This window comes from Echeneis naucrates, chromosome 4, assembly GCF_900963305.1.
Source record: "Echeneis naucrates chromosome 4, fEcheNa1.1, whole genome shotgun sequence".
In the NCBI taxonomy this organism is placed as follows: domain Eukaryota; kingdom Metazoa; phylum Chordata; class Actinopteri; order Carangiformes; family Echeneidae; genus Echeneis; species Echeneis naucrates.
Genome location: NC_042514.1, coordinates 6,341,616 through 6,364,683, shown reverse-complemented (window position 1 = coordinate 6,364,683; position 23,068 = coordinate 6,341,616). Strand labels below are relative to the sequence as shown.

The 23,068-nt window shown below is 40.8% G+C and overlaps 2 protein-coding genes across 4 annotated transcripts; one reads left to right on the top strand and one right to left on the bottom strand.

Moving 5' to 3' along the window:
- The first annotated feature begins 1,821 nt into the window (after nucleotides 1–1,821).
- Nucleotides 1,822–12,794, top strand: LOC115042063 (uncharacterized). The gene is made up of 18 exons (XM_029500085.1): nucleotides 1,822–2,025; nucleotides 2,213–2,375; nucleotides 2,630–2,779; nucleotides 2,881–3,041; nucleotides 3,170–3,346; nucleotides 3,625–3,772; nucleotides 4,243–4,430; nucleotides 4,514–4,655; nucleotides 5,134–5,315; nucleotides 7,143–7,388; nucleotides 7,576–7,738; nucleotides 7,993–8,142; nucleotides 8,244–8,404; nucleotides 8,533–8,709; nucleotides 8,990–9,137; nucleotides 9,643–9,830; nucleotides 9,914–10,055; nucleotides 10,463–12,794. The coding sequence occupies exons 1-18, from the start codon at nucleotides 1,822–1,824 to the stop codon at nucleotides 10,645–10,647; spliced, it is 3,075 nt and encodes a 1,024-aa protein (XP_029355945.1). The 3' UTR covers nucleotides 10,648–12,794.
- On the bottom strand, nucleotides 11,147–22,622 carry LOC115041756 (multiple epidermal growth factor-like domains protein 6). Of its 3 annotated transcripts, XM_029499488.1 has the most exons (21): nucleotides 22,486–22,622; nucleotides 21,936–22,064; nucleotides 21,766–21,826; nucleotides 21,305–21,430; nucleotides 21,031–21,171; nucleotides 20,537–20,662; nucleotides 19,733–19,855; nucleotides 19,405–19,527; nucleotides 18,373–18,495; nucleotides 17,267–17,389; nucleotides 16,873–16,995; nucleotides 16,623–16,748; nucleotides 15,893–16,021; nucleotides 15,358–15,450; nucleotides 14,841–14,936; nucleotides 14,422–14,517; nucleotides 14,079–14,174; nucleotides 12,847–12,948; nucleotides 12,657–12,762; nucleotides 12,101–12,217; nucleotides 11,147–11,917 (listed from the first exon to the last, which is right to left on the bottom strand). In XM_029499488.1, the coding sequence occupies exons 2-21, from the start codon at nucleotides 22,056–22,058 to the stop codon at nucleotides 11,839–11,841; spliced, it is 2,232 nt and encodes a 743-aa protein (XP_029355348.1). In that variant the 5' UTR covers nucleotides 22,059–22,064; nucleotides 22,486–22,622; the 3' UTR covers nucleotides 11,147–11,838. The 3 variants fall into 3 exon arrangements, with proteins under 3 accessions (XP_029355348.1, XP_029355347.1, XP_029355349.1); XM_029499487.1 differs by having other exon boundaries at nucleotides 11,842–12,217; XM_029499489.1 differs by lacking the exon at nucleotides 15,358–15,450 and having other exon boundaries at nucleotides 11,842–12,217.
- Between the last annotated feature and the right edge of the window lie 446 nt (nucleotides 22,623–23,068).

Here is a 23,068-nt window from a genome sequence, read left to right as displayed (position 1 = left end):
AATCTGATTTGGTTTGATTTGAAGACTTTTTAATGTTGTAGGTCAACAGGCTTTGAAATTTTTTGTAACAAATTAACTTTTCCCTTTGGAGATTAGAGTGGTTTTCTGCACACGCTTTATGACTCTCTGCCCCACTTTCTTTGATATTAGAGTCCAGATCAAACATGCTCTTGTTTGAACAGGCAGAGAAAATCCAGTCACTGCTCGGCTATAAACTGTGCTGGAATATGGCAGATTTTATTAGAAATCGTCATCTAAATTAGGATAAACCACTGCATAGGAATGTAACATATGAGAGTTAATGTGGGTTTGTTGTTGTCAAAGTGTGTTGCATTTCCACTTATAATAATCAGAAAAAACTAAATAATTATAAATAAATATGTTTCAAAATAATAACCCAATAAAGAAAGGACCAAGAAGGAAAGTGTGAACGTAGATTTGATCCATCTTTACTCTGACAATCATTTAATTACAAAAAACAAGCATGTTGATGTTTAGAAACCATCCTGCAGGACGACACCAACACCAGCATGTGTGTCACGCCACATTTTAACTGCGTTAAAATTTCACAGAACTGCTCTTCAAAATCTTATTAAGTAACGTAACCAAAGGGCAGCAATTAGGAATTGTTCAATGAGATGGTTGAATGAACTTGACCTCAAACACGCCTGACATTTTTATTTTTGTTAGACAATCATTGACAAGAGCTAAGAGATTGTGAAAATCCCAACCAAAACAACTCTGAGGAAATTTTGTCAAAAGGCAATAAAATGTCAATTCTAACAAATCTCAGCCTGCATTTAAAAAAATATCATTGAATCCATTGAATCCTTTTACATACTTAGAAATATTACTTATAATGATAAAAATGATTTAAAAAAAAGATTAATAACATTAGATAGCAGAAGATTAGGTGATATTTGCTTCTCAGATTGCAGACTCATTATTTTGAACTCTCAACATCAGAAGCACCGCGGTCCGATTTAATTCATTATTCTTCCTGCTTACAAAAATGAGTGCACGATAAGATAAGATGACAATGAGAGTGTGGACTCTCACCTATCTGGCATCGTGCTCCCTGCCATCCACCAACACATGTGCATTTGTTGACATCCACACACCTCCCCCCATTTTGACAGGCAGGAGTACACAAGGCTACAAAACACACACATACAGAGATAGAGGTAGGCCTGTGCAGGAAAATAACACCAAGAGGCAACACAATGTAGTTGTCCCACCCAAAAACTTCTGATTTCCCTTCAGTATAACCTAGAATGTATATTTTACCACGCAGTACAAAACATCTTTGTATGATAATATTGCCAATTGTGTGTTAATAATTCCTAAACCAAAGTGTGCATCAAAATACAAACATGCTCTCTCTACTCTCTACATTTTTTGTAAATTAATTGTATGATTAGGTTAAACACAACAAAATTTCAAGAACTTAGATTTTAATGCTGTAACAATTAATATCCAAGTAGGACAACAAAAACTGAAGTTGTTGTTGTGTGAAGACTTTTTAATGTTGTAGGTCAACAGGCTTTGAAATGTTTTGTAACAAATTAACTTTTCCCTTTGGAGATTAGAGTGGTTTTCTGCACACACTTTATGACTCTCTGCCCCACTTTCTTTGATATTAGAGTCCAGATCAAACATGCTCTTGTTTGAACAGACACCGAAAATCCAGTCACTGCTCGGCTATAAACTGTGGTGTAGGTTGGAGAGTTTGTGGAAGAGACGTAGAAGTTTATTACTACTTCTGTGATATGCCATCAGACAGATATAGATCCCAGTGAATCTCGACACAGCAGGCTGAAGATGGATCAACTCTCCGGTGTATCTGTTCCCTCTCTGTGGCTGGACAGTAGCAGTCTGCTTATCTTCACTCTGGTCTTCTTGGTGATTGCAGAGTGTTTAAGGAACCGTCGGCCCAGAAACTTTCCTCCGGGACCCCTGGCTCTTCCTCTTGTGGGAAACGTGTTCTCTCTGGATTTGAGAAATGCTCACAGAGCAATGACTGAGGTAAGATTATGCAACAGATATAAAGGATAATGTAGAATACTTTTGTCTCACGATGAGATAAATGGTTATTAAATTGCTAGCAATGTAGAAACACAAACATATAAACATGCAGCTTCAGGAGAACAATAAAAACCATGTTGCAGATACGTTACATCATGGTTTCTCACTTATGGTGTTCTGTTGGCAGTTAGCAGAGACGTATGGTAAAGTATACAGCCTTAAACTCGACAGCACATGGACGGTGGTTTTGAACGGCCTCAGCACCATGCAAGAAGCTCTACTCAACAAAGGAGACATCTTAAATGACCGCCCAGTAATTCCACTCCATGTTGATGCGTTACCTGACTTTGGTAAAGAGTTGTTTGTAACCTTGTAGATTCAAGAGTACAGTTCCATCACCAGGGCTGAAGTCTTTCAGTGGAAATGTTTTATATATATTTGTAATTGCTGATAAAGTAAAGGCATATATTTTTATTGTTATGTCAAACCAGGATGGACAGATTTAAAAGCACAAAGTTCTACCACTGTAAATGACCTGGAGTTTGTCATTTTAAATGGTGTAAACTTACTTGTGTCATAATATAAATAACATGTTTCTCTACAGGTATTATTTTCACTAATGGACATTCGTGGAAAGAGCAAAGACGATTTGCCCTCTTCACTCTTAAATACTTTGGAGTTGGCAAGAGATCTTTGGAATCTTCCATATTGAATGAATTTATTTACTTGTCCAAAGAATTTGCAAATAAGAAAGGTAGTGATTCTAACGCACACCATCCCTACACAAATGCTGTAAAATGACTCAGATATGTAAAGTTTCATTTTCTCTCCGATATGTTTGACGTGCCTCTTCAGGGAAACCCTTTAATCCGCACTACATCATAAACAAAGCTGTTTCCAACATCATCTGCTCCCTGGTTTTTGGTCAACGCTTTGACTACTGTGATGAGAAGTTTCTGAAAATGACACATTTGGTTGATAAAGTAGCCCAAATTGAAGGCTCCATCTGGACTCAGGTATCTCAAATGAAATCTAAGATGTTTACTGTTGTAGTCATTGATTTTGTGACACACTTCTCAAAATATCTCAAAATAGAGATGCACTCTTCTAGTCCTGTTTTTAGCCTTGTCGTTGATATTGGCAGCTGTATAACGCATTCCCCATGCTGATGAAGCATTTTCCCGGCCCACACCATACTGTCCGAAAAACATATTCTGAAGTACTCAAGTTGTTGAAAACAGAAATTGATCAGCACAAGAAAGACTTGGATCCCTCTGAGCCCAGAGACTTCATTGACTGCTACCTGAATGAGATTCAGAAGGTGAGCAGAAAAACTACTAATGAATAAATTGGCAAATATTTTGATAATACATTTTTCCCAGCTTCTTAATTTAACGTTATATATCAAAAGCTTTCTTGAAGAATTTGTTTGATGAAATCACATTATTGTGTCCTGTTGAGTTCTGATGAAACACTTGTTTTATTATTTTCCAGAATATAAAAAGTGGGAAAAAACTAATTTAATTGTGTAATTTGTTAATAATCATGCAGTTAGCAAACATGACAAACCAATTCTGCTTTACAAAATTTCCCCTTCAGATGAAAAAGGACGGTGTAGTGGATTCTGTTTTCCACGAAGAAAACTTGGTGATGTGCGTTTTTGATCTATTTGTGGCCGGTACTGAGACCACGTCCACCACCCTGCGTTGGGCTTTACTCTACATGGCAAAGTACACTGAGATTCAGGGTAGGAAAACATGAATCACACTTATATGCAAGCTGACAGCAGTTGACTAAGCAAAAACTTCATAATATAATATAATTATAATATACATGATATTATAATACAATATAATTATTATATTATTAAAGCTTTATTATCTATGTGACAAGAGATTACTATAAGACTGGACAGTACAATACCCCAACATCAGAAAGTGAATATGCAGGTGGTTGGTCAGTGTGCTAACTTCAGGAAAAGAAAAGTAATAGAAATTGAAAAAAACAACAGGGTTCATTTTCAATTTCTGGAGATGGCCGCCAATGAATAAAGGAATCAGGAGTGATGCTGAACTCATTATGTTTCTTCTTGACAGATAAGTAAACAGTTCTTCATGCTAATGTTGGCTATATACAACAACAAGACTGCCATTTAGCTTCTTTGATTCTCATTCTTCAGGTAACTAAGTGACAAAGTTATTCCGTCGTGTTGTACAGAAAAAGTCCAGGCTGAGATAGACAGAGTGATCGGACAGTCCAGACAGCCATCCATGGAGGACCGCCCTAAGCTGCCCTACACTGACGCCGTCATCCACGAGCTCCAGAGGATTAGCAACATAGTTCCTCTCAGCCTCCCTCACGTCACCAAAAGAGAGGTCCAACTGGAAGGCTATAAAATCCCAAAGGTCATTCCTCACACTGGCTTTCGTCTTGTTCTGTCACATGTGCACTTGCTCTTCCCTGAACTCAGGCATTAATATCATTTTAGGGTGTTACGGTAATTCCCAATTTGACCTCGGTGCTGTTCGACAAGAGCACGTGGGAGACGCCCTACACCTTTAACCCAGGACACTTTTTAAATAAGGAGGGCAAGTTCGTGAAACAAGCTGCTTTCATCCCTTTCTCTCTTGGCAAGTATCATAACACAAACACAGCAATGTCATCGACACAACGGCACAAATTACAAGTTTGATCATTTTCCTATTGAATGTTTTCCTCACACTTAGTCAATCGATTGATTTTTCAACATTATTGAGGACATTGTAGAAATTTTTCATAAATTCTCATTTAGCCAGATCAAAGTGTATCTTGCATTTGAAGTAAAACTGTGTCAAAGTTTTTAAATCACTGCATAATGCACGCTGCATTTAGCTATCAGTGACATGACTTTAGTCAATGTGTGCAGCTTCCACTGGAGCCCAAAGAGTTTTGTCGTTTCAGTCCTGTGACCAGATTTTGATGTGAACAACAGGTTTGGCAGCAGGTTGTTATGTTTTTTCCAACAACCTGTTGCTGCAAGAAGAAATAGTTGCCTGTCGATTGCCCAACACTCAGATGTTTTTGTCTGTAGCGGCTTTTGTCTGTTAAATTGTTGCATTGCTGCTGCAGGTAAGCGGGCCTGTCTTGGTGAGAACTTGGCCAGAATGGAGCTCTTCCTCTTCTTCACGTCCTTCATGCAGCGCTTCACCTTTTCCATGCCTCCTGGGATGGAACCTGTGTTTAAGCCCCAGGTGGGCGTCACTCTGAAACCCAGCGAATATGAAATCTGTATCACACAACGTGAAGTTTGTTAATCAAGGATTTAAGTCATTTTTAGATTTATCAGAGAATATGACTTAAAAGTTAAAATGAGTCAAGTGTTTAATTGCGGCCTGATGCTTGTCTTTAATCTGCAGCAATAAATATGTTGGTCACATTCTGTCAACAAGCTGACAAACTCACAGCTTGACAGAGTATCACCTCTAAACTTTGCCTATATACAATACACATTCAGCAGAAATGAGGCAATATTAGCATTTTGTGTAGTTTTCATGCCAGCTGACAATTATGAGGCTGATATACAATACGAGGTGTTAAACTCTAATTTTATTACACCTGAGCTAAATTAGGCTAAACCACTGCATAGGAATGTAACATATGAGAGTTAATGTGGGTTTGTTGTTGTCAAATTGTGTTGCATTTCCACTTATAATAATGAAATAATAATCTGAAAAAACTAAACAATGATAAATAAATGTGTTTCAAAATAATAACCCAATAAAGAAAGGACCAAGAAGGAAAGTGTGATTGTAGATTTGATCCATCTTTACTCTGATAATCATTTAATTTAAAAAAAACAAGCATGTTGATGTTTAGAAACCATCCTGCAGGACGACACCAACACCAGCATGTGTGTCACGCCACATTTTAACTGCGTTAAAATTTCACAGAACTGCTCTTCAAAATCTTATTAAGTAACGTAACCAAAGGGCAGCAATTAGGAATTGTTCAATGAGATGGTTGAATGAACTTGACCTCAAACACGCCTGACATTTTTTATTTTTGTCAGACAATCATTGAAAAGAGCTAAGAGATTGTGAAAATCTCAACCAAAACAACACTGAGGAAATTTTGTCAAAAGGCAATAAATGTAAATTCTATCAAATCTCAGCCTGCATTTAAAAAAATATCATTGAATCCATTGAATCCTTTTACATACAAAGAAATATTACTCATAATGATAAAAATGATTTAAAAAAAAAGATTAATAACATTAGATAGGAGAAGATTGTGATATTTGCTTTTCAGATTGCAGACTCATTATTTTGAACTCAACATCAGAAGCACTGCGGTCCGATTTAATTCATTATTCTTCCTGCTTACATAAATGAGTGCACAATAAGATAAGATGACAATGAGAGTGTGGACTCTCACCTATCTGGCATCGTGCTCCCTGCCATCCACCAACACGTGCATTTGTTGACATCCACACACCTCCCCCCATTTTGACAGGCAGGAGTACACAAGGCTACAAAACACACACATACAGAGATAGAGGTAGGCCTGTGTAGGAAAATAACACCAAGAGGCAACACAATGTAGTTGTCCCACCCAAAAACTTCTGATTTCCCTTCAGTATAACCTAGAATGTATATTTTACCACGCAGTACAAAACATCTTTGTATGATAATATTGCCAATTGCGTGTTATAATTCCTAAACCAAAGTGTGAATCAAAATACAAACATGCTCTCTCTACTCTCTACATTTTTCGTAAATTAATTGTATGATTAGGTTAAACACAACAACATTACAAGAACGCTGTAACAATTAATATCCAAGTAGGACAACAAAAACTGAAGTTGTTGTTGTGTGAAGACTTTTTAATGTTGTAGGTCAACAGGCTGTGAAATGTTTTGTAACAAATTAACTTTTCGCTTTGGAGATTAGTGTGGTTTTCTGCACACACTTTATGACTCTCTGCCCCACTTTCTTTGATATTAGAGTCCAGATCAAACATGTTCTTGTTTGAACAGCAGCGAAAATCCAGTCACTGCTCGGCTATAAACTGTGGTGTAGATTGGAGAGTTTGTGGAAGAGACGTAGAAGTTTATTACTACTTCTGTGATATGCCATCAGACAGATATAGATCCCAGTGAATCTCGACACAGCAGGCTGAAGATGGATCAACTCTCCGGTGTATCTGTTCCCTCTCTGTGGCTGGACAGTAGCAGTCTGCTCATCTTCACTCTGGTCTTCTTGGTGATTGCAGAGTGTTTAAGGAACCGTCGGCCCAGAAACTTTCCTCCGGGACCCCTGGCTCTTCCTCTTGTGGGAAACGTGTTCTCTCTGGATTTGAGAAATGCTCACAGAGCAATGACTGAGGTAAGATTATGCAACAGATATAAAGGATAATGTAGAATACTTTTGTCTCACGATGAGATGAATGGTTATTAAATTGCTAGCAATGTAGAAACACAAACATATAAACATGCAGCTTCAGGAGCACAATAAAAACCATGTTGCAGATACGTTACATCATGGTTTCTCACTTATGGTGTTCTGTTGGCAGTTAGCAGAGACGTATGGTAAAGTATACAGCCTTAAACTCGACAGCACATGGACGGTGGTTTTGAACGGCCTCAGCACCATGCAAGAAGCTCTACTCAACAAAGGAGACATCTTAAATGACCGCCCAGTAATTCCATTCCATGTTGATGCGTTACCTGACTTTGGTAAAGAGTTGTTTGTAACCTTGTAGATTAAAGAGTACAGTTCCATCACCAGGGCTGAAGTCTTTCAGTGGAAATGTTTTATATATATTTGTAATTGCTGATAAAGTAAAGGCATATATTTTTACTGTTATGTCAAATCAGGATGGACAGATTTAAAAGCACAAAGTTCTACCACTGTAAATGACCTGGAGTTTGTCATTTTAAATGGTGTAAACTTACTTGTGTCATAATATAAATAACATGTTTCTCTACAGGTATTATTTTCACTAATGGACATTCGTGGAAAGAGCAAAGACGATTTGCCCTCTTCACTCTTAAATACTTTGGAGTTGGCAAGAGATCTTTGGAATCTTCCATATTGAATGAATTTATTTACTTGTCCAAAGAATTTGCAAATGAGAAAGGTAGTGATTCTAACGCACACCATCCCTACACAAATGCTGTAAAATGTCTCAGATATTTAAAGTTTCATTTTCTCTCCGATATGTTTGACGTGCCTCTTCAGGGAAACCCTTTAATCCGCACTACATCATAAACAAAGCTGTTTCCAACATCATCTGCTCCCTGGTTTTTGGTCAACGCTTTGACTACTGTGATGAGAAGTTTCTGAAAATGACACATTTGGTTGATAAAGGAACCCAAATTGAAGGCTCCATCTGGACTCAGGTAACTCAAATGAAATCTAAGATGTTTACTGTTGTAGTCATTGATTTTGTGACACACTTCTCAAAATATCTCAAAATAGAGATGCACTCTTCTAGTCCTGTTTTTAGCCGTGTCGTTGATATTGGCAGCTGTATAACGCATTCCCCATGCTGATGAAGCATTTTCCCGGCCCACACCATACTGTCCGACAAACATATTCTGAAGTACTCAAGTTGATGAAAACAGAAATTGATCAGCACAAGAGAGACTTGGATCCCTCTGAGCCCAGAGACTTCATTGACTGCTACCTGAATGAGATTCAGAAGGTGAGCAGAAAAACTACTAATGAATAAATTGGCAAATATTTTGATAATACATTTTTCCCAGCTTCTTAATTTAACGTTATATATGAAAATCTTCCTTGAAGACTTTGTTTGATGAAATCACATTATTGTGTCCTGTTGAGTTCTGATGAAACACTTGTTTTATTATTTTTCAGTATATAAAAAGTGGAAAAAAAAACTAATTTAATTGTGTAATTGGTTAATAATCATGCAATTAGCAAACATAACAAACCAGTTCTGCTTTACAAAATTTCCCCTTCAGATGAAAAAGGACGGTGTAGTGGATTCTGTTTTTCACGAAGAAAACTTGGTGATGTGCGTTTTTGATCTATTTGGGGCCGGTACTGAGACCACGTCCACCACCCTGCGTTGGGCTTTACTCTACATGGCAAAGTACACTGAGATTCAGGGTAGGAAAACATGAATCACACTTATATGCAAGCTGACAGCAGTTGACTAAGCAAAAGCTTCATAATATTATAAAATTCTGATATCATAATATAATTATAACATATATTATAATAGGCATGATATTATAATACAATATAATTATTATATTATTAAAGCTTTATTATCTATGTGATAAGACAAGAGATTACTATAAGACTGGACAGTACAATACCCCAACATCAGAAAGTGAATATGCAGGTGGTTGGTTAGTGTGCTAACTTCAGGAAAAGAAAAGTAATAGAAATTGAAAAAAACAACAGGGTTCATTTTCATTTCTGGAGATGGCCGCCAATGAATAAAGGAATCAGGAGTGATGCTGAACTCATTATGTTTCTTCTTGACCGATAAGTAAACAGTTCTTCATGCTAATGTTGGCTATATCCAAAAACAAGACTGCCATTTAGCTTCTTTGATTCTCATTCTTCGGGTAACTAAGTGACAAAGTTATTCCTTCGTGTTGTACAGAAAAAGTCCAGGCTGAGATAGACAGAGTGATCGGACAGTCCAGACAGCCATCCATGGAGGACCGCCCTAAGCTGCCCTACACTGACGCCGTCATCCACGAGCTCCAGAGGATTAGCAACATAGTTCCTCTCAGCCTCCCTCACGTCACCAAAAGAGAGGTCCAACTGGAAGGCTATAAAATCCCAAAGGTCATTCCTCACACTGGCTTTCGTCTTGTTCTGTCACATGTGCACTTGCTCTTCCCTGAACTCAGGCATTAATATCATTTTAGGGTGTTACGGTAATTCCCAATTTGACCTCGGTGCTGTTCGACAAGAGCACGTGGGAGACGCCCTACACCTTTAACCCAGGACACTTTTTAAATAAGGAGGGCAAGTTCGTGAAACAAGCTGCTTTCATCCCTTTCTCTCTTGGCAAGTATCATAACACAAACACAGCAATGTCATCGACACAACGGCACAAATTACAAGTTTGATCATTTTCCTATTGAATGTTTTCCTCACACTTAGTCAATCGATCGACTTTTCAACATTATTGAGGACATTGTACATTTAAATCACTGCATAATGCACGCTGCATTTAGCTATCAGTGGCATGACTTTAGTCAATGTGTGCAGCTTCCACTGGAGCCCAAAGAGTTTTGTCGTTTCAGTCCTGTGACCAGATTTTGATGTGAACAACAGGTTTGGCAGCAGGTTGTTATGTTTTTTCCAACAACCTGTTGCTGCAAGAAGAAATAGTTGCCTGTTGATTGGCCAACACTCAGATGTTTTTGTCTGTAGCGGCTTTTGTCTGTTAAATTGTTGCATTGCTGCTGCAGGTAAGCGGGCCTGTCTTGGTGAGAACTTGGCCAGAATGGAGCTCTTCCTCTTCTTCACGTCCTTCATGCAGCGCTTCACCTTTTCCATGCCTCCTGGGATGGAACCTGTGTTTAAGCCCCAGGTGAGCATCACTCTGAAACCCAGCGAATATGAAATCTGTATCACACAACGTGAAGTTTGTTAATCAAGGATTTAAGTCATTTTTAGATTTATCAGAGAATATGACATAAAAGTTAAAATGAGTCAAGTGTTTAATTGCGGCCTGATGCTTGTCTTTAATCTGCAGCAATAAATATGTTTGTCATATTCTGTCAACAAGCTGACAAACTCACAGCTTGACAGAGTATCACCTCTAAACTTTGCCTATATACAATACACATTCAGCAGAAATGAGGCAATATTAGCATTTTGTGTAGTTTTCATGCCAGCTGACAATTATGAGGCTGATATACAATACGAGGTGTTAAACTCTAATTTTATTACACCTGAGCTAAATTAGGCTAAACCACTGCATAGGAATGTAACATATGAGAGTTAATGTGGGTTTGTTGTTGTCAAATTGTGTTGCATTTCCACTTATAATAATGAAATAATAATCAGAAAAAACTAAACAATGATAAATAAATGTGTTTCAAAATAATAACCCAATAAAGAAAGGACCAAGAAGGAAAGTGTGATTGTAGATTTGATCCATCTTTACTCTGACAATCATTTAATTACAAAAAAACAAGCATGTTGATGTTTAGAAACCATCCTGCAGGACGACACCAACACCAGCATGTGTGTCACGCCACATTTTAACTGCGTTAAAATTTCACAGAACTGCTCTTCAAAATCTTAGTAAGTAACGTAACCAAAGGGCAGCAATTAGGAATTGTTCCATGAGATGGTTGAATGAACTTGACCTCAAACACGCCTGACATTTTTATTTTTGTTAGACAATTATTGACAAGAGCTAAGAGATTGTGAAAATCTCAACCAAAACAACTCTGAGGAAATTTTGTCAAAAGGCAATAAAATGTAAATTCTAACAAATCTCAGCCTGCATTAAAAAAAAATATCATTGAATCCATTGAATCCTTTTACATACTTAGAAATATTTTTCATAAAATGATTTTAAAAAAAATGTACACAAACGTGTGCAAACTAATACAAAGTTCAGTGTCGACATACATGACGAACCAAATAAACATCCTTTATAATACAATGAGGTCCATTTCAGCATAGAGACTTGATTCAAGGATGAAATTAGCCTCAGAGATTCCACAACATCTTCTAGCTGAGTCGTCTTTAGTTCATTTTACAGTAATAATAGTAGTTTTTACAGTCTCATTTCGTATCTTGCCTGTTGCCCAACATGTTGGCTGATTGTTCCTCATCTGCCCTTCCTCTCTGGACACTGGATCTTGTAGCCAACCCTGTAGGCCTGCAGGTACACACGAGCTTGGTTCATCCTGGAAACACAACCAGCCAGAAGACATATTGATCATTTGTCGATGCTCTTATGACAAATTCTATGTTCAAATCTATTTAAGGAAAGCTGTTGGGCGTCTGTTCAGTTTTCTATGACAAACCTAAACCTTTTTTGAACCATGCAGAGCTCGTGGATGTAGTCAAAAAAACAAACAACATTGAACCTGTATTTAGTGCAAAGTTGAACTCCCAGGGGTCCACAGCGATCAACGTAACTTTCCCTAAACGCCTTTCTCACTGCTCGAGCCATACTGACCACAGTGGTGACCACAGGACACGTCCTAGGACACAAACACAAACAAACACATGGTGTGACTCCGTATCTGCAGAGGAAAAATGTTACTAATGCAAGCACTGAATGTCGAGTCCCAAAGAAGCTTAAACTGTTTGGCTGTGATGTTTTGAAAGACATTTAGATTTCAGGGTAAAAACAAAAACAGTTGTTGATGTTTCTTTCTTTATGTAGGATGTTGGGCCTTTGCTACGATTGTGAAAACTTGGCTCTGCCATTTGTCGCACAAAAGAACAGAAGAAGCCAAACTGTGTGCTGCTGTAACTACGGGTGTCATGAAGGGGAACAATGGCTACGCTCCCATTTTACTGTAAAAAGGTTCATGTGTTCTCAGACAAGAGCGTAATGAGTAGCCGAGTTAAGGCGTTAAGAGTTTCCATGTTTCTCTGTGTGACTGTGTTGTTGCTGCTGTTGTTACTCGTACTTACAGTCTCTCGCAGCGCAGGCCGGCTGTGCCCTCTGGACAGGTGCAGGTGTTGTGAGGACTGCAGGTGGCTCCGTGTTGGCACGGCGGCACGCAGGGAGTGGTCACAGCTACGGACGTGCCACACAGCAAGACTCTTAATACAAACTGATGGCCAAGGCCTCTCAGACACACACAAACACACACAGACTAACCTGTTTCACAGAGGCTTCCAGTAAATCCTTTGGCACAGCGGCACCTGTTGAGGCCCACACACACTCCTCTGTTCTTACAGGATGTCTGACACTGAACGGGCTCTGGAGAGGACAGGGAGCAGGTGAGGAGTCAACACTGATCCAGATCAACACAGCTCATCTGGGCAGCACAGTCCTCTCCCTCAACTCAGAGGGAAAACCTGCTATAAAGTTCAGGGTTAAAATCCACAGGCCACAAATCGCTGGTGACCAGCAGCATGGATGAGATTTTTCATAGGTAACATGGCCTTGATGATCTTACTGTAATCCGGAGCTTCTCAAAGTGTGGGGTGTAACCCATCGGTGGGGAATGAATACATGACAGGTGTGGCGCGACAATCGGGAAGAAATTTTCCATTTCATGCCTTTCTTACTGTAAATGCTTTTCTTTATTGACAATATAGATAATTAAATCTAAACAAAACACACACACAAAGTAATAATTAATGGCTAAAATGATTAAAGAGCATTTAGAAACCGGGAGAAAAAGTTAACCTGGAACTAAAGTGCAAAAACAGACGTCGGGATGTTAATTGCAGCAGGCCAATATTTGCAGGGGGAAAACAAGTTAGCAGGTAGCCGTTAGCAACATGGATAAATTTGTGGCGCGGACCATAAAAGAGCCAGCACCATCTCATACACACAAGACAGACGGGCCAAGTCAACCAAAAACCCAACGGAAAAGAAAATATGATGAGAGCTATCTTGGTCTAGGATTCACAGTTGCAGTTCAATAAAACGAAATGTAATTTGTCAAAGTTTTTGTTGGGGCGACAGGGTCAAGTGGGGCTTGAAAATCTCCACATGTTCAAAGTGGGGAATGACTGAAAAAGTTTGAGAACCACTGCTGTAACCAGTGTGTGTTGTTATTAATTAACTAACTCAATTGTTAAATATGTGTTTAGCAAATTAAGTTTTTTTTGTTTTGTTTTTTTCTCTGTCATATAAAGAAAATAAAGAAAAGCAAGAAATCCTCACATTTGCGAGGTTGAAACCAGCAAATATGGTTTAGTTTTAAAGGAAATTTTGATTAATAACATCAGATAGCAGAAGATTAGGTGATATTTGCTTCTCAGATTTATTTTGAACTCTCAACATCAGAAGCACCGCGGTTCAATTTAATTCATTATTCTTCCTGCTTTGCGTAAATGAGTGCACAATAAGATAAGATGACAATGAGTGTGGAATCTCACCTATCTGGCATCGTGCTCCCTGCCATCCACCAACACATGTGCATTTGTTGACATCCACACACCTCCCCCCATTTTGACAGGCAGGAGTGCACAAGGCTACAAAACACACACATACAGAGATAGAGGTAGGCCTGTGTAGGAAAATAACACCAAGAGGCAACACAATGTAGTTGTCCCACCCAAAAACTTCTGATTTCCCTTCAGTATAACCTAGAATGTATATTTTACTACGCAGTGCAAAACTAACATGCAGGAGAGAGAGATGACAGACATCTGGTTTCTCTAAAGAAACGCCCTCTTGCCCAGTGGAACCGATGACAAATGTGGCAGTTCTGCTACTCACGCAAAAGGCACTGGGGGCCGGTGTAGTCGGAGGGACACTGGCAGGTATCAGGCCCCACACAGCGACCACCATTGGCACAAGGAAGCTCACACACAGCTGACAGAAATACAAACAAGAGTCAAAGCAGGATAAATTGAGATAGACATTATATATATATCAATATATACATATGTATTTGGGGGGAGAATAGAAAAAAGAGATACACATTATTTATATAAAGCTTACAGTCATATAGAGATACTAGGTTGGTCAAGACAATAAAAAAAAAGCCTTCATATAATGAAGACAGTCTGATTTTCATTCTCTCTCTCTCTCTTTTTAGCATAGTCTGCTTTAATTTCCTTTTTAATAATACTTCATTGTTTGCTTCTTCAGAACTGGGACCATCTTCAGGAGCCTGCTCATCAGAGGTGCTTCACCTGTGTGGCAGCCGTCTCCGGTCCAGCCAGGAGGACACAGGCACGTGTTCCAGCGCATGCATGTCCCTCCGTGGGCGCAGGGCGGGGAGCACATCGCTGAGAGACAGACCAACATGGCCGTCATTCAAGGCCATTCATATATTTCAGGCAGCAGTCCAATCCTGTGCTCTCTGTGCATTTTTATCATTCCTGTTTGTTTATGTAGCTCAATAAGCAAATCCTTTGACTGTTTAATGTCGAGTCCGCTGCATGATTCTCTGGGATATTCGCTATAGTATATTTAATAGTTTGATTTTTCTCTATGTCCCATCAGCACTATCCCTTGAAGATGGTGCATTATCATTATGATGGGATCATTATGATATCGTTATGATGGGTTTAATGTCTCATTATAACGCAAAGCAGCAACGATTCTCTCGCTGTGAGCCGACTTTCCAAAACAAACATGTCAATGGTTTCTGTTCCGCAGACTAATCTTGCCAGAATGTAAATGCTATCCATGTGTAGAGGTTTGTACCCGAGCAGCCCACACCAGGGTAGCCTGGAGGACAGTCACAGCTGTTTGGGGCCACACACACGCCGTAGTTCTGACAGGGGGGGTCACACACAGCTGCAATAACAGAGAATTTGTTCAGGACAATTTCACAATATCGGGGCTATGATATCATTTTCTGTTTATTTTGTAAGTACAATGCATGACTTGATGTGTGATTCATAAAAAGCATGCAGCTGTTGTGTTTGGACACTAGGTGGAGTGTCAGCACTCAGATGAGGAGAGGCAGTTGTGGACGGAGAGCAGAAAGTCTGACTGTGATTTAATATTATATTAACAGTGTTAAAGCATGAGGTTTTCTTTTTGGATGGAAATAAATTGGCTACATTTCCCAAACATGACCTGTATTGGACATTGGTTATTCACTGTTCAACCTGCTCACTCCTCTGAGAGTAAATTTAGGTCTAAAATTCATTGTTTAAAAGGACTCAAAGCACAGTTATTTTTCCTCTGTGTTCTTGTTGTCATGATCCATCATGATGTGTGCTGTCCGACTCACGCTGGCACTTGGTGAGGTCATCAGTCCGAACTTTGAATCCTTCCCTGCAGGTGCAGTTGAACCCACCGGGTTGGTTCACGCAGAGCTGTTCGCAGCCGCCATTTGTGAAGTCCCCACATTCGTTCACATCTCATGACAAAGGGCAGAGCGACAGTCAAGCAAGCGAACATTCAACAGAACAAAACAATCTACGAGGCAGTCTGTTCATTTCCTTTTTGGACTGAGTGACCAGAGAAACCTGGCTGTTTGCTCCAGCACGGAGGTTTGTCATCCAAGGGACTTGGCCATGGCTGGACTTTTTAAACACTAATTTCCGCAATTCCTCTTTTTTTTTTATTTATTTTTTTTTCACAACTAATGTGATTCCTGGTTATGATGTCCTTCTACTTGGTGAGTGAAGAACGGATAACAAGTTGATTAGATCTCAGCAAACCTTTCCAGCTCTTTGTTGATTTGTATCACAGACTATAACAATAAATTGTTAGGAAATGAGGCTTGGAGAAGCTTTGTATGGATGTTTTAACAGATGGTGAAGTCTGAACCAATGAAATTAAGTAATCAACGAAGTAATTGTGCACTCAATTCTCCAAATCCCTTAAAATATAAACTGAAATCACTAAATGATCTGCTTGGTTTCTGGATCAAACTGTGAAAGCCTAAATAGATATAATCAGTGCCCAAAGTGTCACCAGAGCTGAACATATATGATGGCAGTGTAAGAAGATCTCACCCACGCAGCTCCTCAGGTCCTCGTCCAGTTTCCAGCCTGTCTGGCAACTGCACTGGATGTGGCCCTCCGCCCTCAGCGTGCACACATGGTCGCAGCCGCCGTTTCTCAGCTTACACGAGCTAACGTCTATTCAGGTGAGAAGACATTTTTTTTTTTAACATTGAATGTTACCAATCTTATATGTATAGCCAAAAAGACTGAAGAATGATTCAAGTTCACAGTAATGTCAATCCTGTGAAGAGAAACCTACTGATACAGGTCAGGTTGTTGGTGTCTAACAGCAGAGGAGGAGGGCAGCCACAAGTGTGTCCTCCTGGAGAGTTGGTGCAGGTGTGGGAGCAGCCGCCGTTCTGGAGTTTACATTCATCAATGTCTGAGCCCACACACACACACAAACACAGACACGTTAAAAAAAAAAAAAAAAATTCAAATGTCTCCTTGATGTCATTTCTCTCCTGTGCAACAGATTCCAAACTGAGTCTGGTGTTTTATCATCTCACTAATCCTCCAAAATCCTCAACACACACAAACTGAGACAATGAGATTTTAGATTCCTGGAAGCCTTGCTGGTAAATCTCTGATGTCCATTTTATTTAAATGACTGAAAACAGGTGAGTAAACAGCTCTGATGGCAAGCGACTGACCAACACAGGTGTGGCCATCGATGTGTAACTGGTAGCCATGTCTGCAGGAGCACTGGAACGATCCAGGAGTGTTGACGCATCCGTGCTGGCAGAGCCCATTCAGAGCTGAGCACTCGTCCACATCTGGAGGGTCAGAGATGCCATATTTTAACTCCTTTGGCGTGACCAAACATGTAGCGCTGTGTAAGGACTCATTCACACCTGAACCAAACACTTTGTGCAATTCATTTCAACATCTGTTTTAACAAGGACCAGCTAAATAGAGAAGAAGTTAATAAGAGTTGGTTTGTTCGGCCTGAGAGACCGAAGCTGACTCTGGTGTCTAGGAATACTCATCCATTTGCTGCTCTGAGCTTATGGCTGATTTTGAGATCTGGTTTATCTGAGTGCAAGTTGGCGATCAGGACTCATCCTAAGCAGGAATCTACACTAATAATCCTCTCACAGGCTACAAAAATAATTTGAGGAATGTTTGATCACTTGGTTATGATGCCTTGCCTCGGTAACGTTCAAACCACTCTGTCCTCATTTGGACTGGCTGGATGTACTCACACTGGGCAGCTTCTGAGGTTTTCTTTTTTTTCTTTTTTCTCTCAGTTATCTTCTTGCACCTACAAACCATTTCCTCTTAGTTGCCAATAACTCTGAGCCCTCATTGAGAGGCAGCCATAATAAATATTGTGAAAGGGGTCGAGAGATTATCAGCTGCATATGTAGCTCATTGGTTAACTGTCTGGTCTGTAACTTAGCTTGACTCTTATCTTATTCTTACTCTTATGAAACAGCCACAATAAACAGCAGATGGACATGTAGCCCAGAGCAAAGCACTCATCAAGTGAAGACAAAGTGAGCCATAATGTTTTTCTCTATCTCTATTTAGTAAATCATTTGTAGGTAATGTTTTGGGAATTTTCCACCGTTAACTGATCGGACATTGTGGAAGGCCGGAAATGATCTGAACTAATGCACCCACTTGGTGCTGCCTGGTCTCCCCAAAAATTAGCATTGTATCACCTTAAAGGTGAAGATTTTGTCATTCTTATTTCCCCTCGTTTCAGCTTCCACCACTTAATGCGACCCCATCTTGCCGCTGACTTGCATTTCACCTGTGCAGTTGTGTCCATCCTGGTCCAGCTGGTATCCAGAGACACAGTGGCAGCTGTAGCCTCCGGACTCATTGGTGCAGTTGTGTTCGCAGAGGCCGTTGTTCACCGCACACTCGTCGATGTCTGCCAACAAGCACAGAAAACCAAGAGATGTCTGATGACTATACCCAGCGTGTGCCCCAGTGCTGCTGGCACACACAGCACAAGGGTCAGTGGTGGGTGTAAAATCCCACTAATCCCAGCTCTTGGCATGTGCATATGGAAAATAAACAAAAGCACACAACGCATTCGTGCATGTAACACATGTAAACAATCTGGCGTATAAGTGGATGTCTAAAAATTAAAATTATCTTGAATTTTCAATAATTTCATGTTTTGACATACATTTCAGGCCCATCCAAATATAAACATTTATGGATGTGAACTTAGATATATCCATGCCAAACCCCGTCAGGATACAGTATTGTCATGACTTGCCCTTGCCCTTTCTTCTGTGCGTGTTTATGCGCCACTTCCTGTTTTATTTTGATACTCACATTCTGTCCCATCAGGTCACCTAACTTCCTGGTCTCTCATGTTTCCTGCTCCTGGGATCGCCCTGATGTGCCTCACCTGTGTCTGTCTAATCATCTCTCCCTGTCTATATATTCCTCACTTCACCTTTTTGTTCTTTGCCAGATCGTCACGTTCCGGCACTCCTTGTCGTCTCTTGTTTTCCCGGTTTTCGACCCTGTTTGGATTATTTGGTCTTGTCTTTTGCCTCATTCCTTTGTGCTTCTGCCGTGTGGACTGACTACTTGTGTACCAAACCCAGATTAAGGCCTATTGAACTGATCCCTGCGTCTGAGAGTCCTCCTTCCTGGTCCTTTCCTCATGCCTGTGCATTAATCAGGACGCCGACACTGGTTCCATTTTCAGAGAATGGGACGATACACGTGTTTAAATTTGATGAGGAATTATGATGACATTGATTTAAGGACGTATGTGTCTCATATTCATATTTGGGACGCACACAAACACATCCTCACCCACCAAAACAAGAGTGCCCATCTCCATTGAAGCCCTGGTAGCACTGGCAAAAGTACGAGCCGATGATGTTGCCGCACCGAGCGTTGGCATCGCACCCGTGATCGCCCGATGCACACTCATTCTCATCTGGAAGAAGACAGCAAACATTATGCTTTCCCCCCTCTTTCCCAGTCAGAGCCACACCACAGTTAACTCCTCTTCAACAAACATCACATCGCCACTCGAGATGATTTCAACAGCGAGCATTAAAACGCACGTACACGTGAAGGATGGCCTCATCTGAAGGAAAACAGGGTATTCCCATGGAGCAATATTAGCACTAATTGCTTACCTTCGCAGTGTGTGCCGTTTCCACGGTAACCCGGTTGACAAACACACTTGTAGCTCCCAAGCGTGTTCTCACACACACTCTGACCATCGCACACCGAAGAACTCTCCACACATTCGTCCACATCTGGGACAGAGAAACACGTTGGAACAAAGAGCAGCCGGAAATTTCCATTAATCATCTGCAATATAACATGTTGTTGCTTAAAACTGTCTTTTATGTAAATCAGCTACTTAATTTGACTGAAAACAACAGAGTTACCAAAGTATTCTCACATCCCCAAATTTCAATCAAGCCCTTAACAGGCATAAGTGTCCCTTCAGCATTGATTACACGACAATCCATTTTTCTTTTACTCCCCTCTGTCCAACTTCATACTTCTCTTCCGACAGCAATATTGGGAGACACAGTGATTGAGGAAACAGGTAAATAAAAACAACTAAAATAACTATAATTAAACTCCTAAGAAGACGACCAAGCTCATGATTTGCCAAGCAGAATGTGTTAAGCAGGAAAAGCGGATCTCACCTTGACACACGGTGTAGTCTGGACACACAAGAGCTATCGAGGACCAGAGAGATTTGCAGAAAATTTCAAAAGAGAACAAAAGGGAAGTATAAAAAGAAAACAGAGAAAAGGATTTAGACGATAGAAATAGCAAAAGCAAGCAAAGACAAAGAGGATGAAAGCAGGCTCAGTATTCCTGTAAAGACTTCTTCCCTGTCAGCACAAGTCCTGAACTCTGGGAGATGTTGGGGAAAGTATGAAGACAGGACAGCAGATAAAATCTGGATTTATCAGACTCACCAACACAGGCGGGGCCCTCCGCCCTGAACCCGGGCTGGCACTGGCACACGAAGCTGCCAGGAGTGTTCACACACACGACTCCCAGCTCCCGACGACACTGCTCCTCAAAACTGCATTCATCCACATCTGCAGCGGAGCGAAACAAATAAAAGGGAGATTTTATTGATGGTTTTCTTTAGATTCGTCAGTCTGCCAAAGTTATTCCTGTTATACCTGATGGGATCACCGTTTGGACTGCTCCAAGTAATTCAAGGTTATTTTGATGATTTCATCAGCGCGAGTTAAATATGACGATTTGATGGGATGATTTTCTAGTTTGCTGATTTTACTTGGCTAGGTTGTGCTTTTCTTTAAATGCATTTTCCATTTCTTCCTGGGTTGTTTCAGAGACCGACATCCCACATACACACCTCGGTGCTACCACACTGTAGATGCTCTGCATATGCTGCACACCCACACGCTATAGTCACTCACAACAGATGTCAAAGCCTCACCTTCGCAGCTTTGTCCATTTGGGGCCATTACATATCCCACAGGGCATGAGCAGGTAAAGGAACCAGGGGTGTTCCTGCATTCAGCGTTGCCCTGACAGGCCTGCAGGCCCGTGACCGCAGCCAGAGCGCATTCATCAATATCTGAAAAACCGACACACCGCAGACTGAAAGCTGCAGACAATCATTTGTGAAAACTCTCCTTCCAAAATGCTCTCACACACATACACAACATACACACACACACACGCACACACACAGATAGATGCTGACAAACCCTGGCAACCTCCAGCACCCATCAGGTAACCACGGCGACAGCTACACAAGTAAGACCCGTTCGTATTAGTACAGCTGGCATTGAGACCACATGGTCCTGGCCCCTCGCCCTCACACTCATCAACATCTGTTGAGCAGAAGGAAAATAATGTGCTCCATCCATTTTGTGATCATCATATGAACGTAGCACATCAAACATGACACTGCGTGCCGTCTAATCATAACGGCATTTAGCATAGCGTTATGTCAGTAAATGCATACTTGCTGTATGGGAAATAGTGGCTTTTCTCATGGTTGGTGTGTAACTGTCCAAATGAAAACCACATTTTGCATCCTGCCATTAAATCGACGGCATATTTTGGACAACTGTGGTAATCAAGGGAGCAGCTACTCTACAGGGAGAGAGGGGGCAATTTGGGGAAAAACTGAAGGGCAAGTCTGAAGAAATTGCGCAAAACTCACATGTGGTGGGTGTGTGGCTGGGTGTGGGTTCACTGAGATTCCTGATTGCATTCTCAGTCACCTGATTGTGAACCAAAGAGAGCAAAGGAATGAGTTAAAGTCTTGCCGTTACGCCCGATAGGGACATCGGTCATGCTGCGAGGTGAACATCCAGCTCGGAGGATCCTGACCTGGCTCTGGGTGATCTCTGCCTCGCTTTGGTTCAGGACTTCATTTTCCTCTGGGCTGCTCGGGGGCTCGGCCACAGAGCAGACCAGCAGCAGGGCGGACAAGATCCAGAGGTGAGGCATCATCTGAATCTGAGAGGGCGAGGACGAGGAGCAGGAAGAAGTGAGGAGGGGTGATCAACAGTGTTTAGAATACCTTGAGAAATGACTTACAGTGGTGTGCAACAGTAACACAACTAAGACACAGTGCATGTCTGGGCAGGAAAACAACAGAGGGTTAGGAACACCCTGTCATTAAGTTAACATCACCCCCCCTGGGCTGAGTGCTGAGAACAAAAGACCTACAGCAGCTGGGGCAGCTGGAAAGCTTTAGGATACACTCAAATTGGTTTTTATTTTTCTGATATCAACTCATTTTAATGCATCTAACGATGTTTATGGAAAACATTTGCGACAGGAAACTTTGAAAACACGCGAAAAGCGCTGCGGGACTAAGTTGTGGAGTAATGATGACAAATAAACTGAGTTAAAGTAGCGCATTCAGTCGACTTACCCCGATTCGATGCGTCCACAGGGAGATGGATGGAGACAAAAAGGAGCTACAGATGTCACACCAAAATAAATAAATACATAAATAAAAACAGCTCTTCGGATCTTCTCCAGATGCGGATTCATGCAGTCCGGCTCTGAGGTGTGGTTGGGGGGCTGTGTGCTGCAGCAGCAGTGACTCCACATCCTGTTCAGGAGCGCACAACTTCCCATTCTGCAAATCCCGACAGACCACCGCCAAGAGCTGCAGAAAGGCCTGCAGGCCCCTGCTCCCCCCCCCCCCCCCCCTCCACAGAGTTCATGTGAGCTTCCAACTCTTCAGTTTTTCTCTTTAGACACCCAAACTGCTGTTGAGGACCAAAAAAAAAAAAGATTATATACAAAGTAAATTGCAGCCAAGGCCAAATGGTATGGAGCAATCCACGTCAGTGCTGAATACATTCAGGACCAGTTGTCTCTGTTTGGAAACTCTTTGGCCATCCAGCTGCACAATAAAATGGCATCTAATCAGAAATGAAACATGGTATATTTTTGCTTGATAAAGGTAAAATATGTCAACGTAATTTGCACTGTTGGAGAAAAATGTT